Raw genomic sequence first — 19,692 nt, 5'->3', positions numbered from 1 at the left:
ACATTGGCTCCTTGAGCACATCTGATCTATTTAAGTGTCTTCCCAGGCTGGCCTACTTTTCCTGTCAATCTGCGTCTGGACCTGCAGACAGCAATTTCTTCTTAGGTGTCAGGCGTGGCGTAGGGGATGCTGCTGCTGCCTATGGGCTGGTGCAACTCTAGGATTGCCAACAGACAACGAGGAAAAGCACGGGTAGATGGTGCCCAGACTCCTTCCCTGCAGGGCTCTCTGCATTCCAAACTGGAACCCAATGTATTGTCTGGCATCCAACTCGGAACACAGGTTTTTAAGGCTGGTAGTCTCTAGTACAATGTAGGAAGAAGGAGAAAGAGCCGCTGCATTTATTTTGCGTCCACCTACAGTGCTAACATCGAAAACGCCAAGCTCCCAGACCAAAACACATGAGCCTAACCACGCTGGGGACAGATGTCTTTCAGCGTCCACCTTCCTGCCTGAAATAGGCTCAGCACCTCTGGCAAGGAAGCCTTTCATTGCCTGTCAGGAGGGCAATGTCTCCACATAACTCAATGTTGTTCCAAAGTTCCACAAAATGCTTCCTCCAGCATCTCTGCGTGTGCTCTCTCTCTCTCTCTCTCTCTCTCTCTCTCTCTCTCTCTCTCTCTCTCTCTCTCTCTCACACACTTTTCCTTTATCATCACAAAGCTTTTTTTGTCTGACATGAACTCTGCTCTCCGTGATTCACCATCCCTCCCTCCCCTCACCCCAAACTGGCCATGCACACGAACCATCAGGACAACACAAAAACCAATATACACATAGTATGCCACACACTCTTAAAAAAAAAAAAAAAAAAAAAAAAAAAAAAAAAAAAGGCTTTTCAGGCTTACCTGCGGGGGTCATGAACTTCCACGGAAAACTTCTTTTCCCTGAAATACAGATTCTCCAACTGTCTCCATTGAAATATCTGGTGGAAAACAACGCAGTTTAAATTCAAGAGTTGCGCTTTCTCTTCTTTGCTGATTAACTTCAACAGCTGAGAATTTCCTTATCAAAGTAGAGACCTTACAGTTTCTTGGTGCCTCCTCCGGGTAGCCTACCTACTACTATTGCTTGAAACACACATACACACAAACACAAACACACCCCAGTGGGTGTAGATTTTCCTGCAGATTTCTTAACAGGCACAAAACAAGTTCTTTTTCAAGTTTGTTCCCCCTCTGGCTCGCGCCTTTGTTGAATTCTCCAAGACAGTTCCCGGCTCCGCGGACTTTTCCCTCCAAGGAGAGGGAGAGGGCGTGGGGGCGGGGAGCCAAGAGGAGGGAGGAGAGGATCGGAGCCCGGGAACACAGCGCTCAGGAGGGAGAGGTAGCCATCTGTGCGCGGCGCGGAGGACTGAGCAGCGCTTCCTCCCCTCGAGTGCTGAAATGGGAAGGCGTTCAAATTCCCAGCCTCCCTTCGGGACTCCACTTCCTGCCGCTAATGTGCAAGAGCCTCAGACATCCTCACTCACTGGAGGGCGGAGGCTGCTGCGACCAGAGTTGAGGGCAGGCGGCGACTCATGCTCACAGAGCATATTTGTCATGCTTTTTCTTTTTCTTCCTTTCTTTTTCAGCACAAAGGGGGAAGGAGGGAGAGCAAGAGTTCTGTCCTGTGGGGAGACCGCAGTCTTGCTTGGCCAGCAACAGGAGCAGGGAACTCCAGGAGTGAAAGAAGCTGATCTTGAGGTTGGGAGGCAATTGGGGCGGCTTCCGATTGCTTTAGAAGTGGTGTGCCTTTTTCTGGATGAAAGTGAAAGTCACTTAGCGGTCTGGGGAATGTCACCAGAGGGCTAGCGCTCTGTTTACACGCGGCGTTTGCATTTATTACGTTCATCGGGTTTCCATTTCCTTCTATACACTTAGAAAGTGAGTTTGCTTTGCTCCAGAGTAAAGCAGGGTGTCTGTTCTTGCCATTCCCGGGGGTGGGGGGTTGGGGGGGTGAGTGAGAATGGCTGATTCTTCCCTGTAATCCCCCTTTCGTCTACTCTGTGACTGAGTTGCCAGCTCTGTATTCCAGCACCCACCTCTCATCCACGAAGGCCATTTCCCTGCGTTCCATGAGCCCCATTTTCTCCAGGCTCAGAGCACAGTTAGTCAATGTTTGGCCAGTGGATTTACCACCCAAGTGAAACGGGCCTGCAATTAAACCGGTTTTCAGAGTGGCTGCATTCTCTCTTCTTCATGCTCTCCAAGAGTAATTCTAAATGATTTTGTCTGCACAGGGAACCAGAAGAGCCAGGGTTAGGAGCCACCCCTGCACCCACAGTGCATCCCACTCTGAAGCCAGAGACTGGAGGCTCTTTTGTTTCTGAAGATCTGAGTGGAGGGGCATGACAAGAAAATCATGTCACCCAAAGTCCCAAAGTCTTGCACTGGCTCCGTGTTTATCATGCCTTAGTGGAGTTTTTGTCACTTAAGCACACAGAACTATGGCTCAGCCAGTGGGTGCTCTGCCACCATGAATCCCTCACTGAAGACACTTTGAGTCTGATACCCACTTGTTGGGTATAGATAGCTCACCTAAATGTCACCACAGCCATATAAACACCAAAAACAACTAGGCTCTATGACTTTAGCCTTATGCATAACCTACAGAACGGCGGCATGGCAAGACCACAGAGGCTTTAGAGTCTGAAGGCCTTAAGTAATTTGTAGCAATCCAGCCTCTGAGAGATTGGTCAACCACAGCAGGTCCTGGATTTGGCAATGGTATAAACAAGTAGTTAACAAACACAGATCTCACTGTGTTTTCCTTACGTTCTTAATGCTTTCAGATCCTAGCAAGTGAGAGAGCATAACTGCAGAACCACCAGAGTTCTGGTCTTAAATTTCCCAAGTTTTGACTTGGAGCTTAAAAAAAAAAAATTATGTGTGTGCTGGAAATCTTACAGTAAGTTCAAAGGCCTATCCCCCTCCCCCTCCACAGAAAAAGTTGTCCTCCTTAGACCCTACATCTGTCTGCCTAGCCAAGCAAAGTGGATCCTTGTACAGGACAGGCACTTGCTGTTGCCATCTTGAGATTTTCATCTGTCTTGCATGGGCCCTACCAATGATTAGCTGGTCCTGATCTCAGTAGCATGGAGTGGGGGTGGGGCTAAGGGGCCCCATCTGCCTCCGATGTGCAGACCAGAGAGGGTAGACCCCTCCCTGGGAGGAAAGGGAGCTGCACCTGGCAAGACCACTCAGGAGAAAGCCGCACTTGTGCCTCCCCTCCCCCCCAAGCGCCTCCAGGCCTGATAAAGAATCCCGGAGCATGACGCTGCTCTGAGGGTCGCTTTTCCTGGCAACTCCTTCTTTCCCCAGCTCCTTGCAAAAATATAAAATACAAACCATGCCTTTCCTCTAAGTGGTCCCTGATGCTGTGCCGTGTGGAGATCTGCGTGCCTGCCAAAGGGCCCAAACAAAACCATCTGGGCTTGCTGCGGCCCCTCATCTTTAGCCAGGGTGGCTGCCCAAGGAGAGGGGCGGGGCGCCCACTGCCTCAGTACTGCTCTGCAGGAGGGTGAGTCCCGGCTGCCAGGGTGTGTCCCAGGGGTGATGCATTTTCTGTAGGAAATTTTGTAGCAGGGGCAGAACAGTGGATTCCCTGATAGCTGTTTTCACACAACTTTACTTTGGTTTATTATATTGCTAATTAAATACTGGGAAGAAAAGGTGGGAGTAGGAAAAGAACGAGTGGGCAGTTTTTCTAGCCCACACAGCTGCTTGGGGACATACAGAGAATCCAAGAATGGACGAGGAGGACATGCACACAGGCAACAGCACTGCTGACTGATCTCTTTCCTCACTTAAGAGAGGGGCGGAGCTAGGGAGCACGCACTGCTGGGGTGTGTGTGTGGGTGGGTGGAGGGGGGGGAGGAATTGGAAGGCTGAGGGGTGGAGAGGGCAAAGACAGCTGCCACTGGCAGCAAAGGCTGTATGTCATTTAATCTAAAGGCACTATGCTCTTCGTAGGGGTCTGGGGCATCTCTGTTCACGTGCCACTGCACCTCATAGAGCCCCTGGCTGCTTAATACTCAGCTTTCAGGCTGGCATAGCACAAAACAATAAGGAAATAAGCAAAGAGGAGATGCCTGGTTATATGTCTCCCCCTTCACCCCTGCCCCTCCCTCCACCTCTGCCGCCCACCCCCATGAAAAGGAAGGGATGAGCTCTTACTAGACTGGTAACATATCACCCCTGGGGCCGCTCCCTCTGCCGCTATGTAAAGTCATCACTGTGCTTTGGGACCCCACATAAGGACACAGCAGACAGTTGACAATGATGGCGATGATTGGGCTAGCTCCCTAAGGACTTTAGCTGCTCAGTGCCCGAGGAGCTAGTTATAAGCTCAGCAATGTAGTTCTATCAACGGTCGGGGTTCTACTGATTAATACCTGTTAAATCAAGCCACTTCCGTCTCCACAAAGCTCCGTGGGACACTTTTTCTTTGCTCATTTAGCAGAAGGAGGAAAAGTGGGAATTTTCTTGAGGGTGGAGGAGAAGATACAAGGCACACAGAAATGAAGGAAAACTGCCTAGGGCCACACAACAAGTTTCTGAAGGGAACAGAAATAGAAGTCAAGGGCACCTGGTCCATTACTCCAACCACTAACTATGTGGCTTTTCCCAGGAGTCCACCAATTAGTGCAAACAGCCCTTACTCACTAATGGGTGGTTAACTTTACAAGTGGAGTGCTTTTTCACAAATGAGTTTCAGTGTGGCTGTGAGAAGGCAGCTCCACACCAGGTTGTTTTGTTTTTCTCTCCTGCATGATGTTCTAACTTCATCCAGGCTCTACAAAACAACCGCCTCAGTAATCAGCAGCTTTAGTCAAAGACTAAGAGACAGTAATAACCGTGGTTAAGAGTGGCCAGATGTCTGGATTTGTATGGGAAATAAAATCGCAAAAGGCCTAGCATGGTGGCTCTTACAATGCGAACCTATCAGATCAGCCTTAGACACACATCCAGACCCTGTCTCTAATAACAAGAATCGTAGTAATAGGAGTGAATGAAGAGATCTCCAAATTTTAGAGAACCTATAGGGAATCAGTTTTTACTAAAATGATGTTTGCCACCTTCACTGGGACCCTAATGGTCCCTGATAAGGGTTTTCGATCTTTGACTTAGCCTTCCTATGGTCACGGGCTCTCTTCTTTCCTGTGCTGAAACTGAGTGCCCTCCTGTATAAAAAGGAGACGGGGAACTTTTATCTGCAGAGAGCAAACAAAAGTGGCTAATAAGGATTGTTTTTGAGCCTTGAATGTGAATCTATAAATTCTTAATGAGCAGGAGCCTCCTGGGCCCTGGCTTCTATTAGTCCATTGGATTCCCACATCCTGTGCATGACTGAGGCTGTGGTGGAGGAAGGGGCCTTGGCTCCACTGGACTTCCTTTCCAGCCAGCATTTATGAGGCACTGTGGGATGGCATGTAGAGTAGTGGGCAGGCTGTCGGGATGGCTTAGAAAGAAAGACTTGAGAGGAAGCTCGGCCTAGTGACTCTGATTCTTGCCCAGGACTTTAGGGAGCTTTGTCTTCCTCCTGTCCCCGAGGCTGAGTCATAGAGCCCGTAAATGACCTCCCTTCTGAGTAACTTCCTGCTCCATCCGTAGGGACCACTCTACAGAATCCAATGAGACAACTGGACCTCTTTCTCCTCTCACAGATGAAGCTGCCCCAGTAGACAGAGACTAAAAGCTGCCAGAGGTTAAGTATGTGACTGATGTTGGGACCCGGGCCTTGTGACTTCTTGCCCTGGTCTCTTTCTATTACGCCACAAAGCCCGGATGAAGAGCAAGAATAACCATGCTTTCGATCCTTCAAAAGCTCAGCTTCGGCAATCTGAACTATGCTGTGTGTGTTCCAAACACGGCAAGTTCTCAAAGTGGATGACACTTACAGTTAGGAATGGTTGCCAAGCCCAGAACACAACAGACGAACAAAAAAATGTCCACTTCCTAACTTCACTTCTGCTCTTTCCCTTTTCCAAAAACATTACCACTCATATTTCCCTGGATTTATCTTTACATTTGGCACATAAAAATGAGGCGGCAAATGGAGGTGCCACAGAAGTCTCCTAGTGTTGTGCATACAGAGGATTTGGTCATGTATATCCAAGAGTCTAGAAGAGAACAGAAGTAGGTATACAAATGCGGAAGAAACAACTGGAGCTTGTGTCTGTTTTAAACATTCCCATAGGTAGCCAACAGGTTTTACTTTATTTGTAAAGAAAAGGGAAGCAGAAGTATTGTGTTTTAGGTTGATTCCCGACCTCCACCTAATCTAATCCCCTTCATCATTCACGTTAATGGATGTCTGTTTGGTACTGGCTATGCTACTAGGCAAGAGGAAGACTATGATGCCTAGCACGTATTTCTGCAGCTATCCCTCCACCCCACAGTATGTGCATCTGCTGTCTTTCTACCCAGGGGTTGATAGCATTTGAAAAAAAAAGTGTGTGTACTGAATACATAATACAGACTGTCCTCTATCCCGTCTTGACTCCCAAATCTATACTATGTCATAACTACTTCCATAGCGTTTCCAGTGTATTAGGTATTACAAATCCCAGAGATCTGAGTTAAGGCATATGGGAAGCTGGGAGTGCTGGCTTACACCTGTAATGCGTGTACTCAAGAGACAGAGGCAGAAGGATGGCTACCAGTCTGTGTCCAGATTAGGATGCATAGTGTAGTGAGCTCCAGGCCAGTCTGGGTTAAACAGGGAAACCCTGCCTCAAGAACTTAAATGAAAGCATAGACAAGGCCATAAGGGATCGCATGCAAATATACGGCATCGTTTTATGTAAGGGGTTTACCAACCCAAGGTTCTGGAATGAACTAATCACCCGTGGAGAATGGGCCTAGCTTCCATTACAGCTCCCAGGTAGCACTCCATCACCGAGGGAAGTCAGGGCAGGAACTCCAAGCAGGAACTGAGGTCGAAGCCATGAAAGAATGCTGCCTACTGGCTCCCTCCTGCCTCCCCCACACACTCTGGCTTGCTCAGTTTGCTTCCTTATATGAACAGGACCACTTGTCCAGATGGTACTACCCATAATGGGCTGGGCCTTTCTCCATCAATCACTGATCAAGAAAATGCCCCCACAGGCTACCTCACAGGACAATCTTATGGAGGCATTTTCTTAGCTGTGGTTCCCTATTCTCAAATGACTCTAGCTCATATTCAAGTTGACAAAAATTAACCAACACAAGGAGCAATAACTCTGGCCTAGTGGTCAAAAGTTCTCCCTTTTGGCCCTGAACTTGCAAAGCCTTCTAAATTTGAACCTCCAAAACGAGATATTCATATATATCCTGTGCATATGTAGGTCAGAGCTAGCATTGCAACTCTGAAGACCATCTCAATGCCATTCTCTTGAATTTTAAAATGAAGAATTCCTACTATTAGGCAATACTGATTAAATAATATTTACTTTAAAAAATTCCAGAAGAACCAAAACAATATTCATTAAAAGCATGGGTTTCTTGAAGGACTATTTATTTTAAGTATGAGGGCTCTAGCTGCATGTACACCTGCAGGCCAGAAAAGGGCATCAGATCTCATTATAGATGGTTGTGAGCCACCATGTGGTTGCTGGGAATTGAACTCAGGACCTCTGGAAGAGCAGACAGTGCTCTTAACCACTGAGCCATCTCTCCAGCCCCAAAAGTGTGGGTTTCAAAGTCATACTATCTACTATGTATTGGATAGCTATGCAGCTTTAGAAACCTAATTTCTTTGTTTTAGTTTATTCATTTTTAAAACTAATACTATAAAGAACTACGCCTCCCATTTGGGCTGCTGAATCAATGCATCAATACCTATAGAGTGCTGCACTCGCTGCCTGGTACCTTGTCAGCATCCAGCAAGTGCTAACTCCTCGGATGCCCGTTCTTCCTCACTAATTACACGCTACTATTCCCCTTAGTGCAAAACACAAAAGTCCTGGGCAGTTTGGTCATGTATCAACCTAAAGTTGAAGCACAATTTTCTTTGAAAGATGATGAATATGGTACCAAGGACATTAAAAATATTTTCCTTACATGTTTTACATTTATTTTCATTTACTTTGCATGTGTGTGTGTGTGTGTGTGTGTGTGTGTGTGTGTGTGTGTGTGTGTGTGTGTGTGTGTGTGTGTGTGTGTATACCTATGTACCACAATGCATGTGTGGGGATTCAAGTTCTCCTCTTCTGCCGTGTGGGTTCCAGAGATTGAACTTGGCTTATCAGACTCAGTTTACAAGTGCCTTTACTTACTGAGTCATCTTACTATCATTTTACCATCCCCCATTAACAGTTCAGCTGAATTTTTCACTAAGCATGAGCTTAACCCAGGGTTCTTCATTCTATTTGGGCAGAGTTCAAGTTCTTCTCTTTGGGCTTGTTTGTTCCTAGTCATTTCTAGCCAATTCCCTCCTCACCTGCTGATACAGAACTCTGTGTCGTCTCTATCACACATGTCACCCACACCACTCACATCTGTTTGTGATGTTATGGATGCAACCCAGGCTTTGCACATGCCAGGCAAGCACTCTACTGAGCTACAACCCCAGTCCCATTGCGATTTTCACCGGAGTCCATCTTTCATGCCATGACTTCTGTTCTCAAAATATTGATCCTAAAAAACCAAGTGTTCTCCTATAATAGGACCTAGTTTTAGTAGAAAAGTTAGGCACCACAGGGACCAAATTAGCCCTTCAGAGTTTACAAACCATGAACACAGGCAATGAGTAGAGAGCTCCTGTCTTCTGTAGCACGTTCAGCATTCGCAGGCACCTATTTCCTCTTGGAAATGCTTGTGTACTCGGCAACTAACACAATGGCTATTTTTTCTCCCTAGCCAGATCTAATTAATGGACTCAGTACGTTTCTCCAGCCAGGTTGCCCCCTCCCCCTTCGCTGTCAGCCACCAGGAACTCCAAACTAATATGGTTAGTCCAGTGACAGATGCCCAGAGCACCAAGCACTGACCCTTTAATGGACGGCCTCTTTTTAACCCATCAAAAACCTTTTAGTTTCATTTGGCTTAAGAATCATTAGGAAAAGAGAGAAAGAGGGTAATGAATCCCTAACAGAGCCTCTAGAGGAATAGGCCGCTGAGTCCCCCTTCTCCCCCTACTAGATTTGATTTCCTTCTGTCTTCTTTCCCTGAGGACTTGTCTGTATATGATTTTCTCCTCTCTACATCAGCTTTTTTTTTTTTTTTTTTTTTTTAATTTTGCAGAAAGACTTTATCATGAAGCTTTGGCAGACTCCAATAGTTTAAAGAGGCACTGTGTTTTCTTTTCCTTTTGGGATGTAATCACCCCTCCCCCATCAGAATGTGCCTCTGGGAATCAAGAGGAGTGAGTGTTGATTGGGGTCACTGCTTGGGGTTGGAAACATCCCAACCCAGTTTAACTGGCTTTCCTTGCAGTGAGCACTGTGCCCCAGTGCTACAAGGCTTAACCTCTCCATGCCACGCCAGTTCTTCAGTTAAGGAGACTTCCTTCAGTAGGTATGGCGGTCACTCACTATCGTGTGCACCTGGTTGGATTTAGACTAACCTAGGAGACATAGCTCTTGCAATGCCTGCTAGGGTGTTTCTAGGGGAGTTTAGCTGAGTTGACCCACCCTGAATGGGGACACCACCATTCCACGGCCTGGAGTACAGGACAATAAAATGAGAAAGAGAAGCTGAACTGGGTACCAGCATGTATCTCTCTCAGCTCCCTGAAAGTAGACACAGTGTGACCTGTTCCTTTACGCCTGCTGCCACCATGCTCAAACTGTGAGCCAAAGCAAACCCTCCCTTCTCCAGGTTCCCTTTGTTACAGCAGTGGCAGAGTAACTGATACCTGCACTAGAAATGAGTGGGGAATGGCTAAGTATAGATAAAATTACTTCATACTCCTGCTGAGAAAATTGTAACAGTGGCCACTTTGCTTGCTTTCTCAGAGACATTTGTTCAACTGTCCTAAAGTGTTTATTTCCCATAGTGCTTGACTGCTTTGGAGGGCAGACTTCGTGTTTTAGAGGTGAGCATGTCAGTTCTCTGGTACCTGGGAGTTCTATCTAAGGATGTGGCATTATTACAACATCCCCGTACCTTTTGTGGAGGTCATCAGATCCTAGGGATAACTGAGATGAAAGGCAGAAAGTGGTGACAATAGCCTCCACAAGGGAGTTCAGCTATTCTCTGGTAACTACAAAGCTAGCCAGCTTAAAGATGACTAAACAGCGACACTCACCCCTTGTGTCACCTATGGGGAGGGAAAGAAAGGCGGCACAGCAGCAAGGGCTGCTTAGGGGCCATTATTTAACAGCAGAGTATTTGTACATTCGTACCCCTGGTGCTTCAAGAACTATCCTTGCTGATTAGGGACAGGTCCTTAATACAACCTGTCCCAGTTGATTTTATTTATTTATTCATTCATTTGTTTGTTTGTTTGTTGGTGTTTCTTACTTTTGTTTTTGATTTTGTTTTTTTGAGACAGGGTTTCTCAGTGTAGCCCTGGTTGCCCCAGAACTTACTCTGTAGATCAGGCTGGCTTTGAACTCAGAGCTCCACCTGCCCCTGCCTACTGAGTGCTGGGATTAAAGGTGTGCTCCACCATGCCCAGCATGATTTTATGTTATTGCTTTGATACTGGATCTCATGTAGCCTGGGATAGGCTTGACTGCTGGTCCTCCTGCCTTGTCCTTCCAAGGGCTGGGATCACAGCATGCCTAGTTTTATGCTGGTGCTTGAGCCCTCTGCTAACTCAGTTGGCTGAGTTAATCTCTAGCTTAAGTGGCCATGGCTTAAGTGGCCAGACCTGGCTTAAGTGGCCATGGGAGGGAGACTCCTTGCATGCTCCTGAGAATTTAGGTGGGAGTTCTAGACCTTTCTACTTGGACAAGGAGTCTGGTTTGAGGCTAGTATGCAGGTGGCAGGACAGAACATCTGTGGTTTTCTTTCAAGCCAGCTACAGGATGAAGCCTTCAGGCCTTGCAGGCTGCCCTGTAGCCATAGCTGTCACCAGCAGGTGGTAGGTAGCATGGCCTGGGGTTTCTGCTATAAGGTCTGACTGCCTAGCTTTTCTGAGGCATGCAATGGGCTGGGCTGAGCCATCCTCTCTGCAGCTGAGCTACTGGTTGCTATTGCTTTATGGGTCTCTGAGCTGGAGCAATGCTTTCTCCAGAAAGAAGAGGATGGGTTCTAGGGGTGAAGACTTCAACTCCCATATTCCCGTCTTTCCAGGAAGGCAGGTTCTATGTTTCAAGCTCTGGTGTCTTCCTTTCCCCTGGAGGAATTCTGAAGTGGTCGGGTCAGTTTGAAGATTCCCGAACTTACAGGAGGAGGAGGAGGGGGACCAGGAGAGGAAAACAACTGAGGGTGCCCAGAGCCACAGGCTTCCCAGCCCCAGCCTGGGCAGTCCTTCCAGGCCCATCTATTCTCATCCCTCTGCCAAAGTCATCATCACACTGTGCTGTAGCTGACTTTTTTCCTCAGGTGCCGCCACCACACTCACGTGTCGGGAATGTGCAGTATTTTTCTATCCTGGAGCACAGTGCTTGAGGCAAATCACTCACTCACTCACCTGTTTCCCAATAACTGGACTGAGTGAATGAAGGAAGAACATTAAGAAATGAGTTATTACAAACCCAATTCTGAGATGTGCAAGGTCGTACAGATGCCATGTGGTGGGAGGATGTATCTGAGCCTGAGTTCAGGCTGCTTCCACAGAGTAAGGGGCCTGCCCTCATTAAGGCGGCTGCTTCACTCAAGGCACATTCCTAGGGATGGGAAGATAACTCCGTCGGGAAAGCATTTGGCGTGAAAGAATGAGTTTGAGGCTCAGAGCTTAGGTATGGCGTCACGAACCTGCCGTTCCAGTGTCAGGAAGGCCCTGGGACTTGCTAGCCAGCCTACCTGAAGGTGTGAACCCCAGTGCAATGTTTTCTAATAACAAAGTAGAAGGCACTGGAAGAACAACATTTGGGGGTGACCTCTGGACTCCGGCCTACACACACACACACACACACACACACACACACACACACACCACGTGTACCATATGCACATATATGTATACATGAGTCCACCCCTCCTCTAACCCAAGTACATTTCTAAACTGCACATGGCCATGGGGAAATGGTGGTTAGAGCCAGACCAAGGAAGGAAAATCACAGATTCCTGGGTAGAGGACTAGAGATGTCTACAATCCCAGGAACCCTGGAATCCTAATCTCTATTTGGACTGAACAGTGCATCCTATGTAGAAACTGCCTCTGTCAGCTCAAAGTTGCTCCTCAGTACAGCCTTGGAAGGGCAGAGCCCTGCGAGTAGGTCCCTGGCTTATCAGCAGGCACTGTGGCTTAGCCTCTGCCTGGTGGGCAGGACTGTGTCCAGCAGGTTCAGGCTGTGCTGGAGGTGGGTGTTAACCGAGTGTAGTGGTCGGAGCACCCTGGGTCCTCCCCCCCCCCGCCCCCTCGCCACCACCCCCCCATGAACCATGCTAGTTAAGACAAATCTTCCCAGCAGTGCTGCGCTCAGGCTTACTCTCCCATGATGCCTAGCAGGAGTCCAGGATGCCAGGGTTTTCCAATCTAACACTGCCCGTCTCTATGAAGGAGAAAGAGTCCAAGGGACCAGAAGTGTCTGGTGGCCAGAAGGGTCCCAGCGGCGCAGTCTTGACAGCTTATTGCTACTAGCTCTTAATTTCTTTTTGGTCCAACAGACAAAAAAAAAAAAAAAAGACAAAGGTGAGTCTAGATGGAAGCCATTTTTCAGTCCCTTTCTTTCTTTCTTTTTCTTTCTTTCTTTCTTTCTTTCTTTCTTTCTTTCTTTCTTTCAAGTGGTAAAATGTTACAAGCTCTCTCTTTCCTCCCTCCCTTGCAAATGTCTCACTGTTTCTGTGGAGTAAGTGCTTGAAACTCTTCCTTGAGAGTTATCCTATTTATACTTAAGTCCCTTAGGCCACTGTACACATACCTTTTGGTATGTCTTCAAAATTAGCAGTGGATTGCATACACTATTAGTTTACTCCAAGTGCCATTTTGCCCAGATAGGGTCTTGCAATACAGCACCTGCTGGCCCCATAATATGTACCCCAAGTTGGCTTTAAACCCACAACAATCCTCTTGCATCAGCCTCCTAAGTTCTGGGATTATAGCTGTGTGCTATCAAGCATGGCGTTTAATATCCTTTATTTGTTGAGTATCTGCTGTGTTTCACACATCAGATACCATATGAGGCACCAATAGAAGTGACCTGCGCTGTTATACGAGGCAAGAGGTAAACAAACAAATCAGCACACAGCCCACTGGGCACAGACAGTCAAAGAATAACAGGTCCCAAGGACAAATGTAAAACCAACAGGCAGGGCAGGGGAAGAAGGGTTGGCACTGTTACAGATGTGGCCACCTGTGAGCTCCATGAGAGACTGAGCAGATACTAATGTTTGTATGCACACATACATGTGTGGATATTGCATGCCAGTGCAGAAGTGCTGAAGTTAACAGCCAAAGAATGTGACCCTGCCATGACAAGGAATAGATGGCTCATTTGGCAATATAAAGTGCTTGCTGAGAAAGCATGAGAAGGCAAGTTCAGATTCCCCAGCACCTATAATAAAAGCTGGGGGGCAGTGGGGAAGGAGAGATGGATGGATGGATGGATGGATGGAGGGAGGGAGAGGGAGATGGGGGGAGAGAAGGGGATGGGGGAGAGGGGGAGAGGGAGAGAGAGAGATTGAGTGCTGGAAATGTGGCACATAAGCTCATAGTAAAATACTTATCTAGCATGGACAAAGCCCCAGGCCTAATGCACTGTATTGGGGGAAAAAACACCTCAATAAGGTTAGTTGCATAAAAGGAGCCAGCAGCTCAGTCTAAAAGAGAAGCCTCCTTATTCTCAGCAGCACCCCTTTTCCATAGGATCTTCCCTCACTGTTGTGGGGACCCCCCTTCTCTCATTTGTTGGGGGGAATTTATGGATGAAAGTCCACCTTTCCCAGCCCTCTCGCACATGAGAAACCATGTTCCCTGCTGTTCCCTGCCGCTCAAGACTTTCACTCTGCTAGTGAGAAACCTGGCCTGTTTTTGTATGTGTGTGTGTGTGTGTGGGGGGGGGTTCAAAATGTCAAACATAAACTCAATTCTGTGATTAGAAACACACAGATGTACAGAAAACACCTTCAGCTGTGATTCTGAGTGCTTGCTAAGGTAGAGCTGGTGTTTGGTTTCAGTCCAATGTGAGGACCTGTGGAGCCTGGAGTCAAGAGCCCTCCCTCCTGGTGCTTTGCCCCCTCATTAAAAGGCCAGAACATAAAAAGCCACGACACCAGGCTCGGTACATGCCAGTGGACACAGGGACACATGGGCTAATAAGATGCCAGTATACACCTTCCAGAATGATTGAAAGGATTGGTGGAGAGGTTTAGGCAGCAAAAATGCCTGTCAGATATGCTGGAGAAAATAACCAGGTAGTTAAGTAGTCTGTCTCACTTGTCATAGATTTTTACTACCTGTAGTTACCCTGGCCACTGGATGCTAGAGCCAAGAATACGTAAAATGGAGAAGTCTTGTGTGAAACTTCAAGATGTGCAGTCCTACATGAGAGTCCTGTGAGTTGAGCATCAGGCAGGAGAGGCCACAACCAGGGGCCAAGAGCTGAATAGAAAGGTCACCAAGCAGGCACAATAGGGTGACATGGTTCTGACAGGACGGCATGATTACTACCTACCTACCCAGGGCCCCCTTCTCCCTCTGAAATGTGTTCTGGGGCTGGATTTGTTCACCCAAAGACAAATACAACCAACTAGAGGAGTCAAAATAGTAACAACAGGTAACAGAGAGATGGCAGCCAGAGGCTAGGGGAGAGAAATGCGGCACTGCCATGAGAGCTGCAGACCTGTACTCTAGAAAGTTCTGAAGATGGCTGCACAGCATTGTCAACACACTCAACCCTACTCTGCTGCCAGTGAAAGCTCTAACAGTCACTTGTGGTATACGAACTTTGTTAGAGCTTCAAAACCTTACTGGCTAGAATGATGGCCCAGTCGATAAAGTGGTTGTCTTGAAAGCATAAGGATCTGAGTTCGATCCCCAGCGCCCACGAAAAATGTCAGGCATGACGGTGCACACTTGAGATCCTAGGGCTAGGGAGATGGAGGCAGGAGGATCCCTGGGGTTCATTGGTTAGCCAGTCTTTCTATCCCAAAGGAGGAAGCCATATGTCCATGCTTGCACACATACAAGAGCACACATGCACACACATAATAAGAAATCTTATGGTTGGATGATATTTAAATTCTTTACTCACAGTTTGCAGGAAGGTGGAAACTGAGAGAACACCATTACAGGGGAGGATTTTAGGAAATGTGCTATGAGCCCTCTGCTTCCCCAACAGGGAGCAGGTGAAAAAGGCCACCTGACCACACAAATCTACAGAGTTAGGGTTTATGACAACCACCTGGAGAGCTTGGGGGGCACCCTCCAAAGTCAGGTGAAATGAAGGAGAGATGGAATTCAGTGGACAGGGAGGAGACAGAACACTAACACTGAAGAAGCTACTATACATTGGACCTTAATGTTTTTAATTTTCATTTATTCATTTATCTACTTTCTATTTAATTTGTGTATGTGTGTGTGTGTGTGTGTGTGTGTGTGGCGGGGAGAGATGCATGTGCTACAGTGCAACAGCATTTGTGCAAAGGCCAAAGGAAAATTTGCAAGAGCTAATGCTCTCTGTCTACCATGTGGGTCTTGGGGGCTAAACCCAGGTCATTAGGCTTGGTTGTGAGCCCCTTTGTACTTTGGATAGTGAATGTTCCCCAATGGCCATGTGTTAAAGGCTTGACCACCAGGATGATGTCATTGGGAAGCTGGTCTTAACATCCTTAGGAGGGAAACCGTATGGGAAGTCACCAGGTCACCAGGGGCAAACCCCTGTAGAGGATTTGGGGACTCTGGCCTCTTCTCTTCTTTGTTTCTTGTGGATGGAGCTGGTGATTTTTGCTTTGCCATACATACTTCTTACTGTGGTTTTTTTTTTGTCTTGCAACAAGCCTCGAAGCAAAAGGGCCAACTGATCATAGCCTAAAACCTCTAAAGCTATGAGCTCAAATGACCCTTCTTTATAAGCTGATAATCTTAGGTATTTTGTTAGTCAGCACCCAAAAGCTGACTAACACAGGATTTTATTTTGTCTCTTAGGGCTGAACTTAATAATTTCCTTTAAATAAATATCTATTTTACTTTTATTTGGGTGTGTGTCTATCTATGTATGTGCATATGTGTATGGGGAAGCCAGAAGAGGGTGTCCGATCTCCTGGTGCTAAACTTACAGGTGATTTGAGAGACACCTGACATAGGTTCTGGGACCTGAACTCTGGTACTGTGCAAGAGCAGCAAGCACTCAGCGACTCAAGCATCTTTCCAGTATTACTATCTTACTAGAAGCTTGTTTTGCTATTTAAAAGTGGCTAGGCCAGCTTGACTCTGTGGGGGTGAACAGGAGGGGCAGGGACCGCCTGTGGCTTCATCAGGGGGAAAGGAGAGACACGGACAGCAACGGTGTGAGAGGAAAGCTGTGGGCTCGATGTTCTTGCTAGCCCATGAAAAGCCATTGGTTTTTGAAGCCAGGAAAACAAAGCCAGTTCAGAAGCTACTACTGCTTTTGTGGTTCTTTTGGCATGAGTGGCGCTACTGAATGCTCCCCTGCAGCAATCTGGGATCCAACTATAGCATTTGGTTTTGATTTGCGTCTTCAAATTGTGTCCAGGGTCAACAGGCCTCCTGAGGCAGTGGGAATCTGTCTGTAGAGTTCTTCAGAAGCTTGTCAGTTTCAAGGGTGCTGCTATGTTGTCTGGCTGGGTGTTTACTTGAGTGTTATAAATACCCCGTGTCCTGTTTGACCCCTACTGTCCACACCATCAATGTGGCTATTTATACGGCTTTTCTCAGTGTTGGTGCATGCGCTGTATAGGGGCAGGGAGGACGAGATCTCTAGGAGTTGAAGCATTGGAACAGGAGGAGTAATGGAGTCAGGAGACCACACGCCACAACAGACATCAGCTGGGGAAGAAAACTATACCCTGGCCATTTAATCAGATCTGGCTTGGGCATTGGTTCCTGCGGAGAACAGTTAAGGATAGATGGGGTTCTCTATCTAGAAATTGGTGTTCTCACTCTGGGGCGATGGCCGAGTTGCTAAGCTGCTTTCCTTGCAAACACGAGCACCTGAGTTTGACCCCCAGAACCCAGGTGGGGGGGGGGTGGAAATGAACAAGGTGTGGTTGGATAGTAAGCATTTATTTCAGCACTGTGCAGGCAAAGCAGGTGGGCTTGCTGGATAGCCAGCTTAGCTCACGTGGGGAATTCTAGGTCAATGAGGGACTTTGCCTCAAAAGAAAAAGGTTAAGAGCCTGAGGAATTACAACACACACACACACACACACACACACACACACACACACACACACACACACAAACCCCTGGAGCCAGGTATGGTAGTACAAACTTGTAACCCAGCTTGTAAGCACAGCTACATGGGAGGCTGAGCCTGGATGATTTAGAGCCTGAGGCTAGCCTGGCCTACATAGTGAGTTCAAATCCAGCCTTGGTTAACTAGTGAGATGTTATCTCCAAACAAAGAAACAAACAAACACAAAGCAAACTCATCCACCTGTGTGGGACAAGGTTGACTTTTCCTGCTCAAAGGCGAATGAACTTTTCCCTCAAAGGTGACAGTGCAGTAGGAATGTGGGCTCCCCAGGAAAGAGTGGAATATGAGCTGGTGCCCTTGGCATGCTCAGGATGGTCTCCCCAGGAACCTGTGGGAACAGAGGGACCCTGGGTTCCCAGACTCAATAACCAAGGAAGAAATCTCCTCTTCACAAAGGGACATTGTTTGTGCTTCCTTCTCCCCTCAGGTTCAGTACAAAAGAGAACGCAATGCTTCTTGCTATGTCAAGGGCAGACGCACTCTCATCTTGACAATGGGAGGACGCTTGGAGAAGTGAACTTACTCAACGTGGAGAAAACTAGGCTCTATCCGTCCTGTCTGTGTCTTTCAGTCTCCTCGTCACAAACAAAAAGAGATGCAGAGAGGTTAAATGTGTCACAGCCCCGTCGCCCCACCTCCCCCATACCAGAAGTGAACAAATAGCATCCAAATTCCCACAATTCATTTTGGCTCTGAGTGGCTATGAAGGCCACTGATTTACAAAGCACTTTTGTGTGTGTGCATGTGGCCATGCCAGACAAGCACACAGCTACTGAGCTACATTCCAGCCCTTGACTGGGGCAGGCTCTTGCTATGGAGTCAAGGCTGCTGTGGAACTCCAGCTTCCAGTGTCCCAAGTGCTGGGGTTACAGTCATGAGCCATGGTGCTTGGATTGCGGAGTCATTCTGGTAACTTCCTGTGTTCCTCTCCCGATCCCTCTCTGAGTACCTGCTCTCCAGCTAGCTTTAAAGCTAGCTCTTCTTGCTGAGCCATTGCAGGGACCTGTCACCCATAGGCACTGCACTTTTGCAGGCCCACTCACCCAGCATTATGATCTAAAGGAGTGATGAGAGGTGGCTCTTTGATCCTAAACTGTGAAGGAGCAAAGGCTGCAAAATGCTAAGAATGCTAACCACATTAAGTAGACACGCTGCCCCCCCCCGCACCCCCTGCCATGTACAGAGGGTGTGGTTTCCAAGGAGGACAGTCAAGCTGGAAGGAGCAAGGCACCCAGCCAGGGCCAGGCAAGTCAGAGGGCTCCGCAGCCAGCAAATGAGTCAAAGGTGCCCAAACAGAAAGCTGGACCAAGCCAGCAGCAAGGCCCAGTGTGCCTGTCACTCTGAGTACCAGAGCAGAGCCATGCCGCGGGGAGTCAGCTCACAGTTAATGGAATATTTCCTGTAAATATTATTTTCCCTTCCTGTCTCATCATCTCATTGAATTAAAAAAAAAATCTTTACTCATCTGGGGGAGGTGACAGGAGTGCATCAAAGCATCAAACCCTGGAGCCATTGCCCCTGTCTCTGAAACACTCTCAGGAGTCAGGAAGCCACGCCGGCTGCTCAGAGGCTGGCCATTTATGTTGGTTCCTTTTCCTAATGCCTCAGCAGGGACCCTGGAGTGCTCCTAATTGTGCATCGTGCATCGAAGCGTACATAAAAGCCCCCCTAAGTGCACATCAGATAAATAAGTAAATGCTGCCTACTGAATACGTAAGGAGGCCTGACTGGACAGTCCTTCCCAAAGGATGGCTTTCGTTCCATACACACTGGTGAAGAGTAGAATGTACGAGTGCTGATTTCTGGGTATCAAACTTGACCTCTGAAGGGAGGTTTTGGTGAGTCACTGCTTTATGCTGGTCTAGCTTTCTCAAAGCCTCACTGAGGAAGTTGTTTTCTGTTTTCTTCTTCTCATGGCTTCTGACGACCACAGAGTCAGTGTGTCCAAAGGGCTGAAGGTTGCACTAACAGGAGGATTGCACACAGAATCTTTGTCCTGGTGGTGACGTGCAGCCCTTAGTGTGGGAAGCTCGCTCACGACTCCTTAACTGAAGCTGCGTACAAGGGGCTGATGGTCACAGAGATTAAAGCAGCTGTTCTTTTCTCGGGCTTTGATCTAAGGAATGTGGAGACCTCCTCTTTACAGGGGGCCCTTGTGGGACAGATCTTTTTATGCCCCCCTAACACCCTGATTCTGTCAGGCTGAAGCAGTAAGGCCTCTCCAATAGATGGCATTT

The 19,692-nt window shown here is 47.6% G+C and overlaps 1 protein-coding gene across 1 annotated transcript in view; it reads right to left on the bottom strand.

Annotated features, from left to right (window-relative positions):
- Window positions 1-19,692, bottom strand: part of Frmd4a (FERM domain containing 4A) — a 281,390-nt gene that overhangs the window by 49,236 nt on the left and 212,462 nt on the right. Inside the window, exon 12 of the mRNA XM_051151329.1 lies at window positions 849-925. Within this exon, the coding sequence (XP_051007286.1) occupies window positions 849-925 (77 nt within the window). The remainder of the gene's footprint in view (window positions 1-848; window positions 926-19,692) is intronic.

This window comes from Acomys russatus, chromosome 9, assembly GCF_903995435.1.
Source record: "Acomys russatus chromosome 9, mAcoRus1.1, whole genome shotgun sequence".
NCBI lineage: Eukaryota > Metazoa > Chordata > Mammalia > Rodentia > Muridae > Acomys > Acomys russatus.
This window is presented reverse-complemented; position numbering and strand designations above follow the sequence as displayed.